The sequence below is a fragment of the Dipodomys merriami genome, unplaced genomic scaffold (assembly GCF_024711535.1).
Source record: "Dipodomys merriami isolate MVZ:Mamm:240054 unplaced genomic scaffold, mDipMer1.0.p SCAF_6, whole genome shotgun sequence".
In the NCBI taxonomy this organism is placed as follows: domain Eukaryota; kingdom Metazoa; phylum Chordata; class Mammalia; order Rodentia; family Heteromyidae; genus Dipodomys; species Dipodomys merriami.
Window position 1 is genome coordinate 67,387,562 of NW_027206179.1, and position 27,418 is coordinate 67,414,979.

At 36.8% G+C, this 27,418-nt stretch overlaps 1 protein-coding gene across 4 annotated transcripts in view; it reads right to left on the bottom strand.

Annotated features, from left to right (window-relative positions):
* Window positions 1-22,067, bottom strand: part of Cdk8 (cyclin dependent kinase 8) — a 117,105-nt gene extending 95,038 nt beyond the window's left edge. For all 4 annotated transcript variants that reach the window (XM_070003084.1, XM_070003083.1, XM_070003082.1 and 1 more), the window contains exon 1: window positions 21,428-22,067. In XM_070003084.1, the coding sequence (XP_069859185.1) occupies window positions 21,428-21,555 (128 nt within the window). In that variant the 5' untranslated portion in view covers window positions 21,556-22,067. The remainder of the gene's footprint in view (window positions 1-21,427) is intronic.
* Between the last annotated feature and the right edge of the window lie 5,351 nt (window positions 22,068-27,418).

Sequence of the window (27,418 nt, forward strand, 5' to 3'; positions counted from 1 at the left end):
AGATTAGGTTTCATGGACACTATGAGGCTCTAAGGAGCCAGGCTGAAATGTTCACCAGATTGTATGAAATGTCAACCAACTTACAGTTACTTTTCTTGCATTATAAGAATTTATGCTTATAATCCTTGCTACTCAGGACGCTGAGATCTAAGGATCTCAGCTCAAAGCCAGTCCAGGATGGAAAATCCCAAAAGTGGCACTATGACTCAAACTAGTAGTGCTAGCCTTGAGCAGAAGAGCTCAGGAACAATACCCAGGCCCTAAATTCAAGCCCCACAACAACAACAAAAAGAATTTATGAGTATTTGAGAGCCACCATTTATAAAATAATTCTCAAGTATTCTCAGCATAAAGTTTATTTAATGAATCATATACAGCCTTATGGTTATACCATGCAGTCATTAAAAATCATGTTCTAAGCCAGCTGCCAGTAGCTCACATACATAATCCCAACTATTTAGGAGGCTGATATCTGGGGGATCATAATCTGAAGGCAGCCTGGCAGAAAAGTTCAAGAGACTCCTTGTCCAATTACCCAGCAAAAAACTGGGCAAGAGGTGTGGGTCAAGTGGTAGCAGTATCTGAGCAAGAAAACTCTAAGAACATTAAGCCTTAAATTCAAACCCCAGTACTGCCAAAAGAAAAAAATGAAAAAAAGAAATCATAGTTACAAAAGATATAATACTTGGCTGGGCACTGGTGGCTCACGCCTATAATCCTAGCTAGTCAGGAGGCTGAGATCTCACGATCACGGTTCACAGCCAGCACAGGCAGTAAAGTCCATGAGACTCTCCTCTCCAATAAACCACTAGAAAACCGGAAGTGGCGCTGTGGCTCTCAGGGACAGAGCCCAGGCCCAGAGTTCAAGCCCCATGACTGACAAAAATAATATATATATATATATATATTTAATTTTTGGAAACGTTCAAACAAAGAAAACCTGAAGGATGTGTAAGCATCTATATACTTTATATCTATTCTAAACTGTTAACATTTTACCACATCTTTTTGTATATTTTTGGAACCACCTGAAAATAATTTGTAGACAATAAATTACTTCACACCTAATATTTCAGCATACATCTTGTGAGAATAATTTGCATAAGCAAAGTGTCACTGACATATTCTTCCAAAAAATAACATTCTCATAAATTCATCTCACGTGCAGCTCACACTCTAATATCCCCTACTGCTACAAAAATGTCTTTACATATTTCCATAGTTAAACCCAGGATCTATGCATTCAATCTAAATACGCCTTAGTTTTGGAGGGTTTTTTAAATTAAATTCACCACTATCTCCACTATCATATTGACTTTCTTTAGGAATAGCACACATTGTAGATTTGTCTTATTGTTCCTTGATAATTAGATTTAAGTAAAGCATTTTTCTTTTTTCAAGAATCCTAGGCATTTTTTTCTTCTTACTATCTCACATTGGAAGACAAAAATGATGAACTATTCAACTATTTGTGATGCTAAGATTGATCATTTAGTTAAGGTGGATCTCTCCATTATACACACACGTTTTCCCTTTTGAAACCTGGTTTTTAGACCCCTGGATCAAAGTCCAGGAGTTCCAAGTTAGGTCAGGCCACTCACCCCTATATACCAAAGAGAGACATGGTGAAGGGCAGGGAAAATATATTTATTACATGGCAGCTATGGGAAGATAGAATTTCAGTACACTATCAGTCATCTTCCAAGATAAACCCTAATCATTGACTTCAGGTTAAACAGAGAGAGTTGGGGCCTGGGCTGAGAAAGATATGCATAGTTAAGAGTCCAAAGTCACAGTGTGGCCTGGGTGACCAATAACTTGATCTGTCCCTAGAACAACTTTGGAGAAATTATCATTTTACCCTTGGGACAGGGTAGAAACAAGTTACCCAGTTTAAGATAATAAATAGAAAGCACTGCCTGCTTGAGGAATAGTTTGCCTTTCACAGAGATGCTTATCAATGAATCTTTGCTACAGCTAAAAATGATTACTATTTTGAAACCCAATAGTTCAGATCAAAGAGGCACAACAAAAGCATCTTTTAGGTGGCCTCTTACATTATATAATTAACAAACAATTCATGAGGTGATATTTAATACCACATAAATGTTTTTGTTTGTCAAGAATCTTTGCCCAGTGGATTTAATATCTATTGATAATTCTGGCCTGAATTACACAGGGAGTTACAAAAGTTTTTCGCATTCTCATTCTTTATACATTTATCAACTAGTATTCATAAACAACCTAGCCACACTTTTTTCTATTTTACTGTATGCATTTGTTTAAATGACATTTACATATACATATATATGTACAAATACACACACAAACTTTTTTGGCAATATGAAGTATGAACTTAGGGCTTCATGCTTGGTAGGCTGGCACTCTACCAATATAACCATATTTACAGTCCTGCTTTTTTGTTGGTGACTTTGAAGATGGGAGTCTAGCAAACTTTTCTGTCCAGGCTGGCCTCAAAACACAATGCTCCACCTCTGAGCCTCCTGAGTAGCTAATATTAGGTTATGAACCATCAGGATTCAGCAATTTGTTCTTCCCATGTTGGAGCTTGAGCTCAGTGTCTCATGCTTACTAGGATAGCACAAAACTGCTGACCTACATCCCGAGCCATTATATTCCTTCTTCTTTTTCTTTTGGTAGGTCATGGGACTTGAACTCGGAGCTTGGACACTTTCCCTGAGCTTTTTTCACTCAAGGCTTGTGCTCTACCACTTGGAGCCACAATCCCACTTCTGGTTTTCTGATGGTTAGCTGGAGATAAGAGCACGGACATCCCTGTCAAGCTGACTCTGAACTGTGATCTCCAGATCTCAGCTTCCTGAGAATTAAAGGCATGAGCCACCAGCACCCACCTCTTATATTCCTTTTGATACTCAAATTGTCCCAAATCTAGTCAATAAAAACTTCTTCTAGTCAACTCTTACATTTGTTTGAAGATGTCAGTAGAGGACAAAATATTTTTTCGTTTTGTTTTTTTGGGTCCAGTCGTGGGGCCTGAACTCTGGGCCTGGGCACTGTCCTTCAGCTCTTCAGCTCAAGGCTAGCGCTCTACCACTTGAGCCACAGCACCACTTCCGGCTTTTTTCTTTTTGCTTATGTGGTGCTGAGGAATCGAACCCAGGGTCTCATGCATGCAAGGCAAGTGCTCTACCACTGGGCCACCTTCCCAGCCCGAGGACCAAATATTTTAAAGCCTAAATAACTCAATTAGACAAAAAAAAATTAAGATAATTGTTCCATACAACATCACATTCTTCCAAGTCTTACCCTGACAGTTAATGGCACTGTCAATTCATCTACTCAAATCAGAAACAAGGGAATAATTAACAACTCCCCTCTTGCTTTTAGTCCTAGATGAAAAGTAGTGAGAGTTGCTATCTTATTAATAGCCTTTGGTTGTTAATAAACTTCTATCTATGCTTTTCAAAATAAATTCATTTTTAAAAAATCTTTAAAAATAAATCTAACATTGCTTCTGTGTGTGTATACATGTGTGTATTACAGGCTGTGTATCAGTAGCATATGCCTGTTATCCTAGCTTTTTAGGGGGCTGAGAACAGGGATCATAGTTCAAGGTCAGTGCACAGAGAAAAGTTTAGAAGATGCCTAAGACCTACTTCCCCATACCTGGGCTCAGTGATGTGTTCCTGTATCCTAAGCAACATGGGAAGCAGAAATTGGGAAAAATCATAGCCCAGGCAAGAAAGTACTTCATACTCTATCTAGACAGAGGGAAGCTAGTAAGTTTGTGGTTCATCAACATTTAAAAACTAAAATAACCATCTCCAGGTTCTAGCATAACTTCTACCTACTGCACAGCTAATATTTCCTGGAGTCATATCAGAAAAATCTCAGAACTGGTAGGACATAAAAATTATTTAGTCCAAACATCCATCCAATATTTTTCTACAACACCACCATCTATGTTTCATTTAACATATGCCATTTGTAGACAGACACCATTTGTAGAAAGAAACCATTTGTAGAAAGAGCACTATCTCCACTATTCAGTGTTTGGATTTTTAACTGTTACAAAGTTACTCCATATATTACAGTGTTAACATGTGACTTCTTGTTTCTAATTATTAAATATAAAGCTGCATCTTGAGTCACAAAGTTTTGTCCCTCTTCCACATTAAGGGCAAAGTGAAAAAGCACCCATAGGCTTCTTTAGAAGGCTAAAGATAAAACCCTGAAATACCTTATTTCCATTTAGTAATTAAGAATATACCTAAATATTTATTTATGAACATACCTTTTATGTAAATTGTTAGTTTAAAATAAAGTACTGGATATCTTGTACCCTACCTTCTTATTAAGATTGAAAAAAGCAGAAGCAACATCTCCCAACTGAGATTTATTGCAAGTCTAATTTAAATCTATATGATTACAGTTTTCCATACTCCAAATGTAAGCCTTAAATTTCCAAGCTAAAAAACACAAACTCTCGAGGCTGGGAAGGTGGCTCAGTGGTAAGAGCACTTGCCTTGCATGCCTGAGGTCCTGGGTTCAATTCCCAGCACAACATCAGCAAAAAGAAAAAAGCCGGAAGTCGCGCTGTGGCTCAAGTGGTAGAGCGCTAGCCTTGAGCTGAAGAGCTGAGGGACAGCGCCCAGGCCCAGAGTTCAGGCCCCATGACCAGAACCAAAAATTAAAAAAAAAACACAAACTCTGTTAGTTTATAAACTGCAGTCCCTTTACCTCAATCATTTTGCTTTCCTCTCATTTGTCCTAGTTCTTGTTTTCAAATAATGCTAATAATTTGTCATAAATAACAGCACTATAATTATATTTTATAGGAAGAGTACATTTGCTATTTTATCAATATCCAGTAAGTACATTTTATGGAGTCAATCATTTTGCTTTCCTCTCATTTGTCCTAGTTCTTGTTTTCAAATAATGCTAATAATTTGTCATAAATAACAGCACTATAATTATATTTTATAGGAAGAGTACATTTGCTATTTTATCAATATCCAGTAAGTACATTTTATGGAGTCAAACTAAAGCAACAAGTCTCAATAATAAGTTTCAATTGTTGAAATGGGTCATCTGGCCATTTGTAATCAGCAAATATTTACTGTACTTACTACTAAACCTGTATGTGCAAATATAAGCAAGACTCTCAGAGCTACTGTTTTTACATCCTAATGTAGCTTATAACATCACAGTTAATTATGGGAAGAAAAATCAGCACATGAAAGTGTTTTAATACCAAATGGAATCAGCACAGCATAAATAGGAAAAATAGTTGCTTGCAGCTAGGCACACATAACTGCATTATTTTAATGTTTGGGATACAAATCTGGAATAAGACTGCTTTATTCATTAAAGTATATATTTATTCTTGTTGTTACTATTGACAGTTTCAAACATTTTTGCAAACAAAACTACATAGTCAAGGACAAAGGTGATAGGAAAAGTTAAGAATCTTCTGAGTATATGAAAAAGAAAGCAGCATTTGGTTTGCTTTTGTCAATGAATTGACAAAATTTTTGTCAATGAATTGTTTGTAGCTTACAGTTATAAGAATACTGAAATTGTTACATGAACCACAAAAACTTGTGGTTCCCCCTACCTACTGTTTTCACAAGAGACTTTCCATCGTAAAGAAATTTCTGAAAAATATAACCCTGACACTGTAACAGAAACAACTATATGTTAGCATCTATAAATATATTTAGGAAAATTACCTACTAATAAACAGCTTAAGCCTTTCTTGAACAGCATGAATTAACAATTCATTAATGGAGAAATAAGTACACTAATGACTGAATAAGATTAATAAATATACTATATCATTTATTAATTTAATAATTTATAACATTAAATTATAATAATTTATAATATTAAATTATAATTTAATAATTTATAATATAAATTATTAAATTATAATGAATTAGTGTAATAAATATATTTCATGTACGCAATAGATGGCCTTCTGAGAATTTGAAAATATATTTTATATTAATTACCTTAGAACATTATAACCAAGGCTTTTTTTTTTTTTTTTTTGCTTATGTGGTGCTGAGGAATCAAACCCAGGGCCTCATGCATGCATGGCAAGCACTCTACCAATGAGCCACCTTCCCAGCCCCACCTTAGGACATTATAGAAAGGAACTGTGATTGAGTTTTACAGACAAGACATCTGAAATGCTCAGAGAGGCTAAATGTTGTTAGGATTCATGAGGTTAATATATGATACATAATACATAAGATGCTAATCTTAAATCTAATATTAAAATAAAAATTAATACAAACTCTTATATAACAGAGAAACACTAGAAACATTCCCATTTTAAAATCAAAAAGTAAAGTAAAATGGTAAAGTTGCCAGATTAAACTTTACAGGCTCATGCCAGCAATCCTAGCTACTAAGGAGATCTGAGGATCATGGTTTGAAGTCAGCCCAGGCAAGAAAGTCTGAGACTTTTATCTCCAATTAACCACTTAAAAGACAGAAGTGGAACTATGGCTCAAATGGTAAAGCACCATCCTTGAGTGAAAAAAGCAAAGGGACAGCTCACAAGTCCTAAGTTCAAGGCTCAATACTGGCACAAAAAAAGTAATTTTTAAATTATTAAAAGGGTTTTTGTTTTATTCTATTTTGCTTTGTTTGTTTTGCCAATCCTGGGGCTTGAACTCAGAGGCTTGAGCCTCTGTGCTCAAGGCTAGCACTCTACCACTTGAGCCACAGCATCACTTTTGGCTTTTTCTGAGTAGTTGACTGGAGATAAGAGTCTCTTTTATGCCCAAGCTGGGTTCGAACTGTGATCCTAAGATCTCAGCCTCCTGAGTAGCTATGATTACAGGCATGAGCCACTAGCACCGGACCATTAGTTATTTTAAAATGATTAAATACCACTGGCATTTCTAACTCTCAAGTACCAAAACGGAATAATGAAACATTATGCACAAATGATAGCAATATCTACCTTGAAAAACCAAGACAGAACTAAAATAAGGATTTAAAAATTAAATAGCCTAGAAAGGAAAGTGTAGAAAATGTATGACTGTGAGACACATGTGGGCTAACAGGAATTTACTATATTATATCTACTTGTAGATTTTTAAAATTCCACAACAAATAGTTAAATAAATACATATATATATATTTATATATATGTAGACTCAGTTTATATATTTAATAAATGCAATACAAGAAGACTAGATAAATCTACAATTCAGATAAAGAACAACAAAAATAATTTTAGTAGTATGTTCTAAATATTACATGAGACCTACTGATAAACAAAATACTTTCTAGCAATCAAAAAGTATTCTCTCAAGGTAAACTGCAGAGTGTGAATTATACATCAAGAAAGCTATAACAGAAGCTTTATGAACAATAAATTCACATTTCTTGGAAAGTATTTCTAATAGTTTTCCATGAAATAACAGTTAATCCCCTGCCTTTTCAAATCCCTTAAAAAAAACAACTAATGGAAATGTTATTTTACATTCCAGAACTTTTTCAAGATAATTATAATACAGAATTTCACTAAGGAAAAATGTAATTATAATGTGAAAACTAGAAAGCCTACTAAATTCAGTGTCAGTTACAAAGTACAATAGAAACAGGCAAAGACAATGTATGATATTAAAAAAAAAAAACTTTTTTTTTTTTTTTTTTTTGGTCAGTCGTGGGGCTTGAACTCTGGGCCTGGGCGCTGTCCCTCAGCTCTTCAGCTCAAAGCGAGCGCTCTACCACTTGAGCTACAGCACCACTTCCGGTTTTCTGGTGGTTTATTGGAGATAGGAGTCTCATGGTCTTTCTTGCCGGGCTGGCTTTGAACTGCGATCCTCATATCTCAGCCTCCTGAGTAGCTAGGATTACAGGCGTGAGCCACCAGCGCCCGGCTTAAAAAAAAAAAACTTTTAAAATATTTGTGACTAGTTTTTTGTTGTTGTTGGTTTTTGCTGGTACTTGAATTTGAACTCAGGGCCTTAAGTTTGCTTGGCTAATGCTACCTGTTGATAAAGTCAACAGGATGGAAACTTGTTCCTTGCTAGTGATATCACCTACCACAAATATTCTCATGGAGTATTTGTGAACCTGTGAAGCTTCATCTCCACTTCAGAGAATGTTACCAACAAACTCAGATGACAAGGAAATTTGAAGTTGCACATCAAGCCCCTGATTAGCATTTTTATTACACTGAAAACCTCATCAGGCTGACTTTTAGAAATGAGTAATCCCAGCTAAAAAGAGGAAAGAAAAGTAATGAAAGAAGTATGAGAAGTATGGTTTCTTTGATAGATTTCCTTATTGTTGCTTTTTACTTGAATGCTTAACAAATCTATTTCGTGTCACAAACACAGAGAAATGCAGAAGTCACCTAAAACAAGAAAATAGTGACCTTATACTCCAGGATATCTGGTTTAAGCTCTCAAGAAGACCTGAATTCATTTATAACTAAAATAGGTTTTCAAATAAAAATGTGTATTTCATCAGCTTCCAAACTATAAGAAGTACTTTCCAACTTCTAATGAGCAGCAATTATTTCTATAATGAAAGAAGTTTGTTTAGCATAGCAGTACTTAAAATTTTTGGAAAACTTTTTGAAATCATGAATACTCACAAATACTACAGACAATCATAAATCTCCTTACCTCCCAGGAATGATTACCTCTGCTAAAAGCACACAAAGTTAAGCAATTCTACCAGCAGCAGGGGGCTCAGGTTCCTATTCTAAAGAGGAAGCCAGAAGTAAATACAACTGAGGAGATAAGGAACAAGGCCAAAACCAAAATCAGTCTGAATCAAAAACAAGACCACAAGGGGAGAGAGGAAGAAAAAAATAAACAACAACAAAAAAAAAAAAAACAGGAGGAATATTGGCTATGAGTAGAATAAGAGCCCCAAAGCCAAGCAACAGTAAATAAGAGATTTGGGGGTAAAAGTACATGATAAGTTGTAAAAATAATGAAATGACTACAGTTTTAATACCCAGTGGCTTTGTATGTGTGCACACACATGGCTCTGTATGTATGTGTACATGTGTCTGCTGGTATCATGGCTTGAACTCAGGGCCTTCAAATTTTGCTCAGCTTTTTTACTCAAGGCTAGCTCTCTATGAGTCAACCTCTGCTTCTGGCTTTTTGCTGGTTAACTGGAGATAAGTATCTCACAGAATTGTCTGTCTGGGCTGGCTTCAAACTGTGATCCTCAAATCTCAGACTTCTGAGCAGTAGGGATTACAAGCATGAGCCACTGGTACCCAGGCCAATTGTAATTTAAAATACTCAGGATCATGAGAAGCAAGAGAAGCAAGATACCTGCAATGCAAAAATATGCAAAAGAATCATCTATAAACAATTCTGATTTCACAATGATAACACCATGACCAAATATTATTTTATCTATTCCTATTTCTTCTTTCTAGGTAAGTTTGATTGTAAAGTTTTGATGTGAGTAAATTGGTACAACCTTCTGAAGACATAGGAGAAGTACCTCAAAGAGCCTGAAGTCTAAGCCCATTAAACTCCAGTGACATTGACCTTTACTTCACCAGTCTTAAGTGCTGAGCTGGGACTGAAATATCAGCTTGTACTTGGGCATAGTGATCAGACTTTAGAACTTTAATACAGGAAAAATATACCTCCCTGTTAATATCAAGAATTCTTTCTTCCTTGATGGAAACTTGCTCCTTGCCAGTGATGTTTCACCCATCACAAATATTCCTATGGAAAACCTTAGGAGTCTGTGAAGCTTCCATCTCCATTTCAGAGGATGTTATACACAAAGGCAGATGAAAAGGACATGTAGGGCAGTCTTTAATAGCATAAGAAACCAAAAACAAGGACCAATATACAACAATATCTCCACAATACAGTATAATGAGCTGATGAAATCAATTGCATGTGCTAACGTATGGACTACTAAAACATACAAACTGAAAAAAGGAACAGAATATTTAAATTTTTGCATATGTATAAAATATTAAGGCATATGAATAAAATATTAAGGTAAATCATAAAACCTACCATTGTACATACATGCTTCTATATGCAAACACACAGGAAACCACGGGCAATGGTTAGCCTTAAAGAATGGGAAGGAAGGAAGGAAGAAAGGAAGGAAGGAAGGAAGGAAGGAAGGAAGGAAGGAAGGAAGGAAGGAAGGAAGGAAGGAAGGAAGGACGGAAGGGAGGGAGGGAGGGAGGGAGGGAGGGAGGGAGGGAGGGAGGGAGGGCAGGAATGAATTGTGGAGCCAGAGCTGAAGCCTTCTCTGTAGCCTAAATTGCAATACCCTCTTAGTTACTGAACATTCACTTGTATTAACTTCTAATTTATCTCAAGTCAAAACTGAAATATCATTCTTGAGACTCCAAGAGATTAGGTAATCTCATGATAATCTATAATTTTCCTTTTTGCAACTTTTATCCTACTATATTCTAATTACCTATTGACAAACCTGTGAAAGTATATAAGTTCTCTAAGAGCTAGAGGATGGCCTATTCAACAATGCATCACCTATATATTCTAATTACCTATTTATTTCCACACCTGTGAAAGTACGTAAGCCCTAAAGAGACAGAGGAAGGACTATTCAACAATGCATCACCTACAAGTGGCACATAAACAAAACTCAGCACAACAGACATATGGTAAACAGCTATCAAATAAACTGTAAGGACACAAATTTACAAAAGGAACTAGAGTTAAAACCAAATTGAAAAACCAAATATTTAAATTATATAATTTTACATTTAAAAGAATAATCAATAAGTCAACATCACAAAACAAATTAGAAGTATAATTGTTCTGTGCTTGACATTTTCTTGGAAATTATGAATAAACTGAAGTTTTATAAAAAGAGTTACATGATTAAGCACTGGAAGAGTTTGCTTAAAGGGATTTTCTTTTCATAAAGCTCTGTATGAGCTTAATTTTTCATATGATTACAAGCCTTATAATTATAAAAATAATACTTTAATACTTATTCTATATCTTCCTCAAAATATGCCTTATTTAATAGAAACAATAATAACATTGCTTGAGATGTTTCCTTTTCATTCTTTTAGTTTTCTATAAATTCAGGTATACAGGACCCAATGAAGATCCTAAACCATGATTTAAAAAATTTCTTTTCATGCAAATCAAAACAACACTGAGATACCACCTCACCCCAGTTAGAATGGCCATAATCAAGAACCCTAACAACAATAGATGCTGGAGGGGATGTAGATAGAAGGGGACCTTACTGCATTGTTGATAGGAGTGTAAACTTGTTCAACCACTTTGGAAAGTAGTATGGAGGTTCCACAAAAGACTTCACATAGAGCTCCCCTATGACCCAGCACTCCCACTTTTGGGCATTTACCCAAATGATCACAAACAAGACCATATTAAAGCTACTAGCAAACTATGTTTATTGCAGCATTATTTACCATAGCTAAAATATGGAACCAACCCAGATGCCCCTCAGTAGATGAATGGATCAAGAAAATGTGAGATATATATCAGAAAGAATGACACTGTTCCATTTGTTAGGAAATCGGAAAAAATTATATAAGTGAAGTAAGCGAGGCCCAAAGAAACATAGGTCCCATGGTTTCCCTTATTTGCAATAACTAGTATATGTCTGAGACAAGCAGAAAAGGTCAGATAAGTTGATGTTAGGCGAAATGAACCCCAAGATAAGGACTCAAATGTTTTTTTCTTTCTTCTTATTGTTTCTGACATATTTATAAGGTGATTTTTTTGTTGTTGTTGCTTTGTATGTCCCCCACGGTATAACCCCTGTTTTCACTGTATTTAATGTTGGTATCATTTGGGGAGGGGAAGGGAAAAAACAAATTGTTTAAATATGGATACAGGTGAACCCATTGCAACAATGAAAGGTACAAGATGCTATGTCAAAAAAGGAACTTTACAACTTTGGGGGGGGGATGGGAATGGGGGATGGGAGGGCAGGGATGGTATGGAGAAACAAAAGAGGAGGCAACAATGCTTGATAAGAAATGTACTCATTACCTTGCTCATGTAATTGTAACCCTTCTGTACGGTATTTTCACAATAAAAAAATTAATAATTTAAAAAAATGGAAAAAAGCCATTGCAAACTGTACACAATCAAGGAACAATTTTCATGTTCTTTAATTTCTTGGAACATAGTTGTCATATATTTATTCCTTATATTTTAAGGATAAAATCTAATATCTAAAAGAAACAATAAAATTCCTTTTCATAGGATGATGAGGTGTTGGAATTCATTAGCTATAATAAAGATATGTATTTTAAAAAGCTTGTCTAAAAGATGGGTAACTCAGTATGTAGTAAACAATCCTTTATTCATATAACGAATATGAAGCAATTATATCATATAAACCAAAGAGATTAAAGCAAATTAAATGCCAAATATGGTTCAGAGATTCTATTTTCATTAATTTTAGAAATACAGGCTTGACCCAACTGCAGGAACATTACAGTTCAGAAGAAAGATGATCAGTATCATGGTTTTTTTTGTTTAAGTGTTTACAGTCACTTTCTCCTAAAGTGAAAATTTATACTGGAGTATAATCCATTATGTAGACTTAAAACTTTGCTAAGTGCTTTCCAGATTGCTTAAAAGTTTTTCCAGATTTTTAAAGTTGTGTAATTTCCATTATAATGGAGATGCTTTTGAAGTGATAAAATACAGTTTGGAATATTAAAGAAAATACATTGTAATAATGCTGTTAATAAGTAATATTTTTATATCTTTGTTTTCTATTTCAGCATATATATTGTGGTGAATGTTCATCACATTATAAATGCTTAGGCACTGATAAATCTGTTAGTGAAAACTGAAAGATCTGTGAATCCTGCAGAATTCATTTTTCTATTTCCAGTATTTGCAGAAGTTAAAAAATTTCAAGCCAAAAAAATTACAAGCTTGATTCCAATTTAAGATTTATTTGTAAAATATCTTTCAAATGGGAAAGGGAAACAAAGGAGGAGGCTACAATGCTTGATAAGAAATGTACTCATTATCTTGCCCATGTAATTGTAACCACTCTGTACAGTATTTTCACAATAAAAAAAGAAAAAAAAGGAAATATATATTTTTTCAAAAATACATTATACTTTATAGTAACTGGATTCTCAAAAACTTGGACTCAGCAATTAACAAAAAAAATTAAAAATTAGACTCAGCAATTAATGTTTGCTGATAATATCAGCCTATCCAATTTTGTTTCCCTTGGTGTTTTCATTCCTATTCCCCTAAATATGCCTTAAATTCTTAATTTCAGCAAGATTAGAAGAAAGACTTTTCAAATATAATTTTTAGATACACCTCTAAAAAAGTATGAATATCTATCACTATTTGGAACTGTCCCAAGGGAAATCTATAATCTCTAACCAATAAACATTTACCAGAAAGACCCAAAACACATATAAACATTAACCACATATTCTTGGAGGTAATTACATAATATATTAATGAAGGACAAACTATGTTTGGTGAGCTTATGATTAAAAGGGAATATTAAGAGTTGCATGTTAAGACAAAGTAGTTAGGATATTTGAGGCTTAAATAGTAGAGGCTATTTCAGCTGAGGGAAAAAAATGTTCCAAAACCAGGTGCTGCCTGAGATAGTGGTCAGAGTGGTCTGATTTGATAGAGGAGGTATAATTATATAAATCTGTATTTCAGAATCACTGAGATAATTTTTTGGTATGAGCACTGTCCTAGAATAAGGCTACTGAAATATTGTACACAAAGAACAAAAAGATTGTGTCTAAAACCACAATCAGTATAAAGTCAGTATAAAACTGGTTCTATGTGTTTTGGATATGACACAGAAATAACACTCTCAGGTATATAACCAAGACAACTGAAAACATGTATCTGAAGTAATTTATCCATGAATGTTTGTAGCATTATTCATAATAGCTCAAAGGCAGAAACAATTCTAAAATCTAACAGACCCATGCAAAACAAAAAATTGTATATTCATACAATGCAACATAAAAGTATATGAAATAATGGTAAGTGTAAAAAAAAGATAAGTCTTGGAAACATTACACTAACGTAAAGAGAAACACAAAAAGCTACATATATATTAAAAGTGACAATAAGATGCACTGTATTCATAAACTGCATTGTTAAATGGCAATTCCTTGTACAACTACTTAAAGATCATTTTAAAGGCTACATCTTGTATGATACAATTTATATGAAATGTCCAGATCAGGCAAATTAAATAATGGTTATTAGTGGCTGGACAGTGACTGTAAATGTATTCATGGGGGGGGGCCTGTTTGTTTTGTTTTTGAGAGATGATGAAAATATATGGAATTAAGCAGCATTAAACAGCCTTGTGAAAATACTAAAAAGCAACTTAAATATTTAGGTTGACACTATTTTATAATATATAACATATCTCAATCATTTTCATCTTTTTTTCTTTTTTGGCATTACTAGGGTTGTGATCTAAAGGCCTTACCCTTGCTAAACAGGTGTTCTACTGCTAAGTCGCACCTCCAATCCATAATTCGGTTTTAATAAGGGATCTTTCAGCACTTATTTTCTACTTTAAGGTATCTGAAGAACACTGAGCTCAGTAAAGGCACCTTACTGATATTTGGACTTTTGGTAACTATACTAAAGAATATTAAAAATTATGATACCAAAAGGTCTTCAAACATTAAGGTGGAATAATAGGAAAACCACCTTTTATTGACAAAGGATATGTAAGGAGATAAAAGATACAATGACTTCTAAGTAACAAGAGGTAACCAAAGCCTCCCTGAGCAAGTGTAAAGGAAAAAAATCTGTAAATTGTTCCAAAGGAGGAAAAAACAGTAGGATATTCATTTTCTAGTCATAGCTAAAGAACAGAAAAATACAAGTAAAGCAACAATGAGAGCTGGATTAAGTGGTACAAGGCACAAGAAAAATGATACCAGCCATAGAAATGGTTATCAATAATGATTTGGCATATATAGTTCCCAACTAACAAATGTATCATATTTCAAATGTCTGAAAATCAGATTTCTGAATTCATTTTTTTCAAAGTGACTGTCTGTAAAGCATCTAGAATTTATTACATTTTTTCATTATTTCTATTTTCCTCAATGAAATAAGAATATTCCAGAAGCCTTGTCTCTAACTCTCATCTCTCCATATACTCAGAGCTCCAACAAGAGAATTCCATTATTTCCTAAACTTTTAACTGTGGTAGAAATTTCTTTCCCTCTCCAATTTGTTACCATCATCACTTAAGCAACATAGGAAATTCGGGTCCCCTATTCCATATGGAGGTGAGCTCAGCGAAAGTAGAATCATTTGCTATCCACAGCCACAATCAAAAGTTGTGTCATGACAGATTTATTATGAGAAGAGTTCTTATATTAGATGCCTGAATTTCAGAATCTACTTCCATCAGTGTGATGGTAAGACACATGCACACAGTGTGCATGCACATACACACATATATACACAATTTTAAGGTGTTTATGGTAGACGCTGATAAATGTATTCTTATTGTTAAGTTTCAACAGACTTCATCATGTCCAGTGAGTGCTATGGAACATTTATAGTGCATGCACATACTATCACTCACATGCAGCAAGAGCTCAAAAGACAATGCCAAGAGAAAATAAGGGAGGAGAAAAGACATGGGAAGAAAATGTTCAAGTCCACTTAACTCACTGGGTTCTACAGAAAACAGTAAAAAGCATCTCTTTTTTCTTATTCATCTTGGCATCCTTTTCTGATGAGAAGTCCTATTTTCTTAAATAGATCAAATGTTACCAAGTTTGAGAGGATTTTCCTCAAAACCCTAAAGCGTCTGACGCTTTCTTCTCTGCACTCCAATATTATCTTACATTATTATACTGCTCATGGAATTGCTACAATTTTAAGTTTGTTTCCCAAGTAGATATTTTCTTTTAGATATTAGAATAGCTTATTAATTTTTATCTTCTTCATACCTTGGACAGTGCTCAGCACACAGAAATGTCCAATAAGTATTTGCTGAATAAATTTTTTCAAATGTTGGAAGACAGTAAAAATAATACCTCACATGAACAAATCCCAAATGAATTCATTTGCCAGGTCTTGCTACAAAAAAAAAAAAAAAAAGAGATCTAAGCTTGTAACCTTTGTAACCTCAAAATGGCCTAAATAGTGAATCTGAATGCAATGAATATCTAAGATATTGTCAAATACAGCATTTAAGATGTGTACAGTAAATACTACCTATCCCTTTCAGTGTTTATCCCTTCTCATCACACTTCTGAAGGTTATATAATACTCCTTTACTGCACTTATAAATTGCCCAGTAACAGAAAGTAATGTACTACACGTTACCTTTGGCATGTTATGTAAACAAGAATTTTTTTAATGAACTTAGATACAGGGTTCAGTACAGAGGGGCAAAAGGTGGCAGGACCCTGACTTACTCCTATTACTCCTATTCTATTACTCTTTTGGAAAAATAAGATTCCAAGCAAGTTGTGATTATAAAGAATTAGAATTGAATCAAATCTCCAATGCAGAGTGGATCCAAAGAGGCTGTGAACCAAATGAATGGTTCACATTAATATCAGTAGTAGGTCAACACCAAGGTAGCATAAGAAATGTTAAGTAGCTGATGATGCTTTAGGAGTTACCTAATTTCCTGGCAGTTGATAAGAACCAGTGTTAAAGCATGAGGCTAAAAGAAGATAATGTGTATCACTGTCTAAAGTAGAACTTTTGTTGCCTAATCTTGCAAATACATTACATTTTATGTAATATATAAACCATAATAGGAACGACTCTTAAAAAATGGTCCAGTGAAACTTTGCCCTTAAAATAGAGAAACCACGGTTTATAAAGGCAAGTTATTTATCCAAGGTCATACTGCTAAATAGGAAGAAGACTCTGAACTGAAACCCAGATCTAGATCTCTTAGAATTCTTTTTTTTTTTGGGGGGGGGGAGGGAAGAAATGGGGCAGTCCCAGGGCTTGAACTTTGGGCCTGGGTGCTAGCCCTGAGCTTCTTTTGCTCAAAAACATTCCACCCACTTGATCCAAGTGCCACTTCCAACTTTTTTGAGTAGTCTATTGGAGATAAGAGTCTCAAGAAGTTTCCTGCCTGGGGTTGATCCTCAAATTTCAGCCTCCCAAGTAGACAGGATTGCAGGGGTGAGTCACCAATTCTTTTAACTAGATAACTTCCTTGTCTAACATGTGTCTAACATGCATGTCTAACATGCCTTTCATTGTGAGGTTCTCTACACATAAACATACACATTTACTTACACATACAAATATATGTGTAAGTAAACATGTCTAGAGATACACATATAGAAACATTCATGTAACTCACTGGTTTTGTTGTGCCAATTCTAGAGCCTGAACTCAAGGTCTAGGCACTGTCCCAGAGCTTTTGTGATCAAGGCTAGCACTCTACCACTTGAGCTACAGCCCCACTTCCAGGTTTTGTTGGTGCTTAACTGGAGATAAGAATCTCATGAACTTTCTTGCCAGGGCTGGATTTGAACCCTAAGCCTCAGATCTCAGCCTCCTGAACAGCTAGGATTACAGGTGTGAGCCATCAGCCCGTGGCTCAAAGAGGTAGAGTACACTATCTGTAAGCACGAAAGCTCTAGAACAGTGCCCAGACCCAGAGTTCAAGTCCCAGGACTGAAACACACCAAAAATAAAGAAAAAAATAGATAGATAAATAAATAAGCCTAATCAGAAATGGGCAGAAAAAATACACCAGGTGACTGAAAATAATAGCTCCATGCTTTATGTTTATAGGTTTGTTGGTTAAGAGCACAGGCTTTGGGAGTAAAATACGTCCAAGGTAGCCCTGAATATCTACCTGACATGGGTCCAAATAGCCATCAATAAAAAGCTGCTTAACCTTTCTAAGCCTCAGTTTCCTCACCTAGAAACAAAAATAAGAAAACTTCATTATTCTTGTGAGAATTAAATAGATGATAAACATCAAATGTTTTGCACAGACATAATATCTATTCAATAATGTAGTTACTATCATTATCACTGTAAACTATCTCAGGGTTTTCTACAAAAAATGTCCCAAAGAACGTTTTCTGTTTCTAACTAACCTCCTGCTGTCTCCCCCACCACTCACCCTCACACAAACACACACACACACACCCCATTCCCAATTATATAACACTGGGTCTTTTGAACAAACAATATAACATATTAAGAAATCATTTATTTTCTTTCTTTTTTGAAAAACTATTCTAATTTTCTTTTGTTTGGTTTTGCTTCTGAGACCGATCTATAACTCTTGATATTCCTATCTCAGCTTCCTAAATTCTAGTATCACAGGTTTTATGTATATAACATATAATTATATAAATACATATTATATAGCCTAGAATACATATTATGTATTTATTAAATATACTATTATGTATTAACGTATTTATATATGATATAGATAGCACAGTCAAACTGACCTTTTTTTTTAGCAACAATTAGTTGAAGGCAAATTGACTGACTCTATACTGACTCTAGAATTAAAAAACAAATTTTATGTCTTCTTATACTTATACTTCTTATACTTGGTTTTCTATATTCTGCAAAAAGGAGGTAAAGTGACTTAAGAAAATAAAAGCCCGCTACATCTACTTCCACAGTGAAACATAAAGACCACCATTTGTGGTGACAGTGAGAATAATTAATTCCATAATGTATTGTACATTTATTTTAACTATTAAAATCTGAAGATATGCAATTACAAGATTTTTTTCTATGTAAATATAATGCCTCAAATAAGGTATTTCATCCTTCTTGTGCTGACTTTTTCTAAATGTTGTGTACTAGTAGGGTAGTGGTACTAATTTATTAAGTGAAAGAAATGATCTATCAAGCTACTTTACTTCCTAAAACTTAGTAATTTAAGAAGCTAATTCCTCTGATCTAGTCTTTTGCCAATTATTCATGTTGTATGCTAACCAGACAACTGAACAGATGTCATTTACATGTACTCATTTTAATAGTTAAACATGTCCAAACAAAACTTACTTATATTTTAATCTTCTGTAAATTTTAGAATTCTCTTTGAAAGTGTTACTGTCAAAATCCAAAATCCTAAAGTACTTATGAAATTTCAGTTGTAGAATATGTAATTTAATTCGAAAATAAATCAATATGAGAAGCAAATTATTTGATCATCTTATTATAAAAGATTAAACTGCCACAAACTTTATTTTACCAGGACTAAAATGCATTAAATTACATTTCACTGACATAAGACCAAAAGAACCTCAAAAACACAATTCAGTATTTTACCAGAGTGAGGTTATAAAAAAGCCAAACTAAAAAATATTTCCCTGTGGAATACATAAACTGTTTTAAGTAATGTTAAAACTCTCTTGACATTTCAGCCATTACAAAAAAAAAAGTTCATCATATAAACAGAATCATTAAAGATTCCTGGAAAAATAAGCCCAAAGGATTACAAATAAAAATTTTCCAAAATGCAATATTAATTTGCAACATCACAAGTGACTAAGAAGTACATATTATACATACAACTATTTTTAATTTGTATACTTCTGAAATTATTGTTTAAATTAAAACCTAAGACATAAAATGTGTTTTAAACTATCTCTTGTGAATACACATTGTAAATTACAAAAACATGAAAAGTTAAATATTCACATTTCATTAGCTTAAACTGATGGTTTAGGAAAAGTTGCTTCTTTCAAGGAGATTAAATATAAAGTCACTTAATTTTATAAACAGAGGACAGACTGGTCAAACATAGTAAAAGGCCTAATCTCACAGGAGATTTTGTGAATATGTCTAAAATTTAAGCCTTTTGAAAAATACTATATAATAAGTTAAAGTAAGGACAATTTTTAAATCCATGTCATTACAGAGTAAAACTTCAATAAGAAATTAAATTAAACAACAGAATCAGCAATAAATCCAGACACTGATTTCACAAATGTCACCAGACTATCCATTCTGCTAAAAGTACTTTTAAATACATGCCGCACCCAAAGTATCAAGTTTTCAAATCCCTACCTTTTGCTGATATCTGTATAGCTTTACTTCTGCATAAACCTACTGTAATATTCTATATTATTTTCTCTTACTGCCCATTTAGAAATATATTTCAGTAAACCTAAGAAAAAAATGTTGAATAAACATACACTTCCTTTCCAGAATACTAAAGTATTTATAAATATGACCCACACACACAAGGGAGCCTACTTCAGCTCTATGGTTTCATTTTTTTAGTACTAATGCAGTTCTGAACATACTCTCCTATGTAACGTGCATAAGAAACAGTAATTATTTTAAACATCAAAACAGCAGCCAACCAAAGGAACAGAACACTCAAGTAAAGCTACTTTGGTTCTAATAAAATTCAAAGATTATATAATAAGCTATGACCTTATCTTTCCAATAATTTTTATAGTCAAAGGCGACAGATTACATCTATTTGGACAAGAGGAAAACAAGAAGTTAATAAAATATATTTCCTCCTCAACTAAGAATTGCCTTCTCTTTTGTCAATATTACAATACATTCATCTACTGACAAAGGAAAAATGAACACTTCGCCTGACTGCTTGCTAAGAAACTGAATTGGGAGCATTACCAGTCAGATTTAATTTCTAGGGGAGAATATTTAACAAAAAAAGATTTAAAGTTTATTGGCAGCTACTAAATTTTGGGGAAACGGTCTGAACAATATAGCCCCCATTTGTCACTTGCTTTTTCTCACTACCCACCCTGCACCAAACCCCCATTGTTCTATGTAAAAACTCACAGCTAATGGTATCTAAATAGCAACTGCTACGTTTATGTTACGGATGATGACTATGAGGAACTCTCCAGAACCACACTCACTCGCTTCTTTCCTGACCAAAAAAAAAAAAAAAAAAAAAAAATCCTAATTTGATAATAAACTGATCAAAACCTGGTGAGGGAAAAGGATCTCAGCTTCCCTTCCAGACTGATGAATGTCACTCCCGAGTCGAGTAAGGAAATCCCCCCCCCCGACCCCCGCCACCGACCCCCGAGAAAGGTTACTATCATAAAATGACTCAAAGATCTTCTCGGGCTGGCGTTTTAGAACTAATTTGTTTTTAATCCAGTACTGAAACGTCGAATCTGGAGACCGGAGAGGTAAAGCGTAGAGGTTCATCTGCCCGCCTGCCGTCCCTGCAGAGCCAGCCGCAACACTCAGGATCTCGGATCGGTCTGGGTCCCCGGGTCACCACTTCCTCCCCGAACCTGGGCGGCTGGCGGGGACCGACGCGGGCTTGGAGGAAGTGGGAGCCCGGCACCCCCGCGGCGCGCTCTCCGCGCCGGGCGGCTGGGGGGCCGGGCTACCTGCCTCCCTGCCCCGCCGAAGCGTCGCTCGGCGCGGACACCCGGCCCAGACACACACACACACACACACACACACACACACACACACACACTCACCCATCTTTCCTCTTGGCTTTGTAGACGTGACCGTAAGTGCCTCGGCCAACTTTGCAGCCCTCGTATTCAAACAGGTCCTCGACCCGCTCCCGCTCGCTGCTCAGCTTCACTTTAAAGTCATAGTCCATTGTCACAGCCTCCGAAGCCGGAGAGCTGGGTCGGGGGGCCGGGGGGCCGGGGTGGGGACCGGGGAAGCACGGGCAGCCGCTGCCCCCGGGAAGCCGCCCGCTCTACGCCCGCCGGCCGCGGCACCAGCCCGACTGTGGCGGCAGGCGCGGGAGGAGGCCCCAGGAGAGCGCCGGGGACATCCAGCGGGGCGGCGGGGCAGATGCCGGCCGGAGGAGCGCGGAGAGGCTCCCCGGGCGCGGGCGAGCCGGGAGGCGAGGGCTGGGGGTGGGGAGCGGTGTCTCGGCCCAGGTCCCCGCCGGCTCCCGGGGCGCCGGCTCCACTGCTCCCTCCGGCCGCGCGTCCTGCTCCCACGGCGGCGGGAGCGGCCCCGGCGGGCTCTCTTCCTCTCCCGCGGGCTCACTCTCGCCTCACACTCCTCACACGCACGCTCACACTCACTCACTCGCTCGCTCTCCCATACACTCCACAGAAAGGCAGCGCCGCACAACAGCCGGTGCCTCCTCACGGAGAGGAGGAGGGAAGGCACTCGCGGAACACGGCCGCGGCTGTCGCAAAAACGTCGCGAAGCCCCGGATTCGCCTCCGGCCCTCCCCCTAAGCCGGCTCCTAAAGTGGCTGGCTGAGCACCTCCGCTGGCGTCCGCACCCCAAGGGCCGCGCGAAGGCAGCCGGGGAGCCTCTGCCTGAAGCTGCCGCCAAACACACCATGTGAACCCGCCCCATCGATGACGGAGCCTCAAACTACAATGCCCAGAATGCCCGGCTCTCGCCATTGCCGTCTAGCCACGCTCCACCCCGCGCGACGGGTATGTGAAGCGTTGCATCTTGGGATTAGTAGTCCCTGTTGCTTTGAGTTTCGGCTCCTTAGGGATTTTTTTTTTTTTCCTCTTCCCGGCTGTGGTAGAGAGCTAGTCTGATTTAGGTCGTGTACACTTGATCAAAGCTATTTACATGTGAGTTTATATTAGAATCACATTTTGCGCCACTTCCAAACTCCAGATTTTAAAAGGCATTACTATTGGAAAAGTATATGTATTTGTAAATACACCTTGGGATATCCATTGGCGTGCTCTTGGCATGCACAGTCTAATAAGGTCTGTACAGTGATATCAGTATACCCCCATACATTACAGACACCAGTAAAAGTGAATCATTCCTAAACATTATTAATCTTGAGCTACCTGTTCAGTAGAGGGGATATTTTTAATACAGACTGCTGCACTTCTGCCTGTAAGGATACTAATTTTTACCTGAGATTATAGTAATGGATCTAAATCCACAGCAAACAATTAATAAAGTTATGATACCTTAATGGAGGAAGACTAGTCTTATTATGCTTTATCTCTTTTGTGTGTCTACTTTTAAGTTTTGGTTTCTACCTATTACCAGTTCTGCCAAAACTCCCCCGTTCTCTAAAGGGAATATGACCTTTCTTGCTTAAAACTCCCCCTGACACTTCACACACACACACACACACACACACACACACACACACACACACACACACACCACACTTACATTGTAGTACTCAATTTTCCCCCTTGAAACATTATAAACGCTCATAGGAGTCAAGTTTTCATCTTTCACAAGATAGATCCTAACTTGATTATGATGCATATTAAACATTTGTGAAATTAATAAATGAACATATTACAACAAAAGTATTCATGTAGAGATAATACAACTAAAATGATGATAATTATGATGGTAATGATGATGTCAATTTATGAAATTTTCAAACGTTTTATATGTACATTTCCTTAGAGAAAACTAGGGACTTCACTGATTTATATTGTTTCTACCTAGTATAATTTTATTTAGTGTTTAAGTATACTGACTGTTCAGATAGGCTTTGGTTTGAATCCTACTTTACTATTTATTAGCAGTGTATCCTAGAAGTCTCAGGAATTTATCTTAGTAAAATGAAGTTAGGAAAGGCCTTAGATTAGAGTAAGTACAAAATGGGATATCATTTGTTTACATTCAGTAAATTAGGTGATACACTACAGAACTTTCCCTTTACTTAGTGAAAGAATTACCTTTTGGGCTGGATACTAGCTCCTTGGTGCATGCACTGTGATTTTTGTCTTTTGTGCCATGTCCTGGAGCTTGAACTTGGGGCTTTAGGGTTATCTCTGAGCTTTTTTACTCAAGGCTAGTGCTCTGCCACTTGAGCCACAGCTCCACATCTGGCTTTTTGGTAGTTAATTGGAGATAAGAGTCTTAGAGACTCTCCTTCCTGGGCTGGCTTTGAACTGTAATCCTCAGATCTCAGCCTCCTAAATAACTAGGAGTATTGGCATGAGCTACTTGCACTGGGCTGAGAGCAATCGCGTCTATTGAACTCCCAACTAGATCAATTCCTTAATGTTTGCACTACTCTAAGTAAAAGTGTACTCATTTTGCTAATGAACTTGTTTGCTACATGAGGTCTAATGATGTTAGCTTTCTAGTAGACAGGGGTGGCAACCCAAACCTCTTTCCAAAGTTCTTTTCCAACAGTCACACACCTCCTAGATTCAAGGTGAGGCTGACTAGTTGTTACTATAAGAAAGGAAGACTTAATGGGCGCCAGTGGCTCATGCCGATAATCCTAGCTACTCAGGAGGCTGAGATCTGAGGATCTCAGTTCAAAGCCAGCCCGGGCAGTTCATGAGACTCTTATCTCTAATAACCCACTCAAGAAACTGGAAGTGGTGCATTGGCTCAAATGGTAGAGCGCTAGCCTTGAGCTGAAGAACTGAGGGACAGCGTTCAGGCCCAGAGTTCAAGCCCCGTGACCACCAAGAAAAAAAAAAGAAAGCTTTAGTGGTGTTCCTATTTATTCCACTTGAAATCAAAGAAATAAATAACACACCCCCATCCTCATTTAGGCCTCCTTCATTCCCAGTTACCTTTTTTAAATTATTATTATTATTATTATTACGCTTTTTATTGTGAAAATACCATACAGAGGGGTTACAATTACATGAGCAAGGTAATGAGTACATTTCTTAAATCAAGCATTGTTGCCTCCTCCTTTGTTTCCCCATACCATCCCTGCGTGCCCTCCCATTATACCCTCCCCCCAACCAAAGTTGTAAAGTTCGTTTTTTGACATAGCATCTTGTACCTTTCATTGTTGCAATGGGTCCACCTGTATCCATATTTAAACAATTTGTTTTTCCCTTCCCCTCCCAAATGATACCAACATCAAATACAGTGAAAGCAGGGGTTATACTGTGGGGGAGGGACATACAAAGCAACAAAAAAAATCACCTTATAAATATGCTAGAAACAATAGCAAGAAAGAAGAATCATTTGAGTCCTTATCTTGGGGTTCATTTCGCCTAACATCAACTTATCTGACCGTTTCTGCTTGTCTCAGGCATATACTAATTACTAAAAATAGGGAAACCATGGGACCTATGTTTCTTTGGGCCTGGCTTACTTCACTTATATAATTTTTTCCAAGTCTTCCCATTTACTAACAAATGGGGCAATGTCATTCTTTCTGATGGAGGTGGTATATATACCACGTTTTCTTGATCCATTCATCTATTGAGGGGCATCTGGGTTGGTTCCATATTTTAGCTATGGTAAATAATGCTACAATAAACATAGTTGTGCTTGTAGCTTTAATATGGTCTTGTTTGTGATAATTTGGGTAAATGCCCAAAAGTGGGAGTGCTGGATCATAGGGGAGCTCTATGTGGAGTCTTTTGAGGAACCTCCATACTACTTTCCAAAGTGGTTGAACAAGTTTACACTCCCACCAACAATGCAGTAGGGTTCCCTTCTGTCCACATCCCCTCCAGCATCTGTTGTTGTTAGAGTTCTTGATTATAGCCATTCTAACTGGAGTGAGGTGGTATCTCAATGTTGTTGTTTTGATTTGCATTTCTTTTATGGATAGGGAGGTTGAGCATTTCTTCATGTGTCTATTGGCCATCCTTCTTTCCTCTTCAGAGAAGTTTCTCTTTAAGTCTTTAGCCCACTTATTTATTGGGCAGTTTATTGGATTTGTTGTTGGGAGATTTAATTTTTTTTAATTTTATTTTATTTTATTTGAGAACATACTGTACAGAGGGGCTACAATTACATGGGCAGGATAATGCATACATTTCTTACCAAGCATTGCAGCCGGGATTTAATTTTTTGAGTTCCAGGTATATTTTAGCTATGAGACCCTTGTCCGTAGTATGGCTAGTGAAGATCTTCTCCCAATTCGTGGGCTTTCTATTGATCTTGCTAGCTATGTCCTTTGCCATGCAGAAGCTCTGCAATTTCATGCAATCCCATTTGTCCAGTCTTTCTTTGATTTGTTGTGTTTCTGGGTCTCTATTAAGAAAATGTTTGCCTGTTACCTTTTATCTTACCTTCTTGTTCTCTACTTCCTAGACTCCACAAGTCTTTCACAACTAGTATTTGGGTCTGAAGAAGGGAGGAGGAGCAGGGAGGTGATGAAACAGTATGAGTTAGTGGGGATCAAAGTAACTTCATCCAGCTCGTGTCACATGTGTTGTCTGTGGAACAGGTCATCTCTGACAAATATGTTTCCTCTCAGTATAATGAGCATGTCTCAGTATAATGAGCAAGGTTGGTATTGCTTATGGTGTGTGTGTGTGTGTGTGTGTGTGTGTGTGTGTGTGTGTGTATGAGTGTCTCTCAAAAGCTGCCATGTTAAAGGCTTTGTCTCCATATGAAGGTACTATTAGAAACTAGTAGAATCCTTAAAAGGTGGGGCTTAGTGGGACAAGTTAGGCTACTGGGACATGCTTTTGAAGGGAAATAAACAGATGTAAAAACAAATTTAATTACATTTTTTTCTAAATATCGATTTAGAATATGTACTTCCTGAAAACAAATATGTATGTATGTATATATGTATGTATTTATTTGTGCTAGTAGTGGAACTTGAACTCAGGGACTCATGTTCTCCCTTGGCTTTTTTGTTTAAGTTTGGTATTGTACCATTTGAGCCTTATCTCCATTTCCAGTTATTAAAATTAAATTATTTCAAGCCAGGCACTAGTGGCTCATGCCTGTAATACTAACTGAAAGCTTAAATAAAAGATTATTAGACTTTACCAGAGAACCACACAGACATCCAGGTACAGAGAACAAAGAAAGTTTTATTGATGGGAAAAGGGCCTGGCAAGACTCCCTCTCACAAGAGAGAATTGAGAAGAAGCACCAGCTATTGTCTGAGGTGACTTATACAACCTGGGGGGTTTAGAAGGGGCTAGAAAGGGCAAGGAGGCGGAGACCCTGGTGTGGATGTGTAGACCAGGGGCTTCATCATGGCTGACTAGGATTTATGGCTGCTGCCCAAATAGTAGATAAGGAGTCCTCCAACTGCCAAGACCTGAAGACAACTCTAAGGGGCTCTTGTTGCCTTATATGGTGGTAGCTGCCCCAGAAAAGTGCCATCCCAAGGTAAAGGGGGCTGGAGGCTGATTATTTTACTGCCCTTATTTAGATGGGCCTAATGTTGTCTAGGAAGGGAGCATGCTAAGCTGTAAGAAGGAAAGGAGTGGACTAAACTATGGGAACGGAGCTCATTTCGCTAACACTAACTACTCAGGAGGCTGAGATCTGCAGATCACATTTTGAAGCCAGCTTAGGCAGGAAAATCTGCAAGACTTTTGTCTTCAGTGAGCTCCTCCAAAAGCTTCCAATAGAGCTGTGGTTCAAGTGACAGAGAACTAACCTTGGGCAAAAGAAGCTCAGAGACAGTATCTAGTCCCTAAGTTCAAGCCCCAGCACTGGCACAAAAACAACAACAAAAAAAACTTTCAATATTTGTTGAGAGATGTATCTTTTTGTCCAAGTATTTACTTATAGATCTTTATAAATCACTCCAATGCCTGAATTAAGTGTTG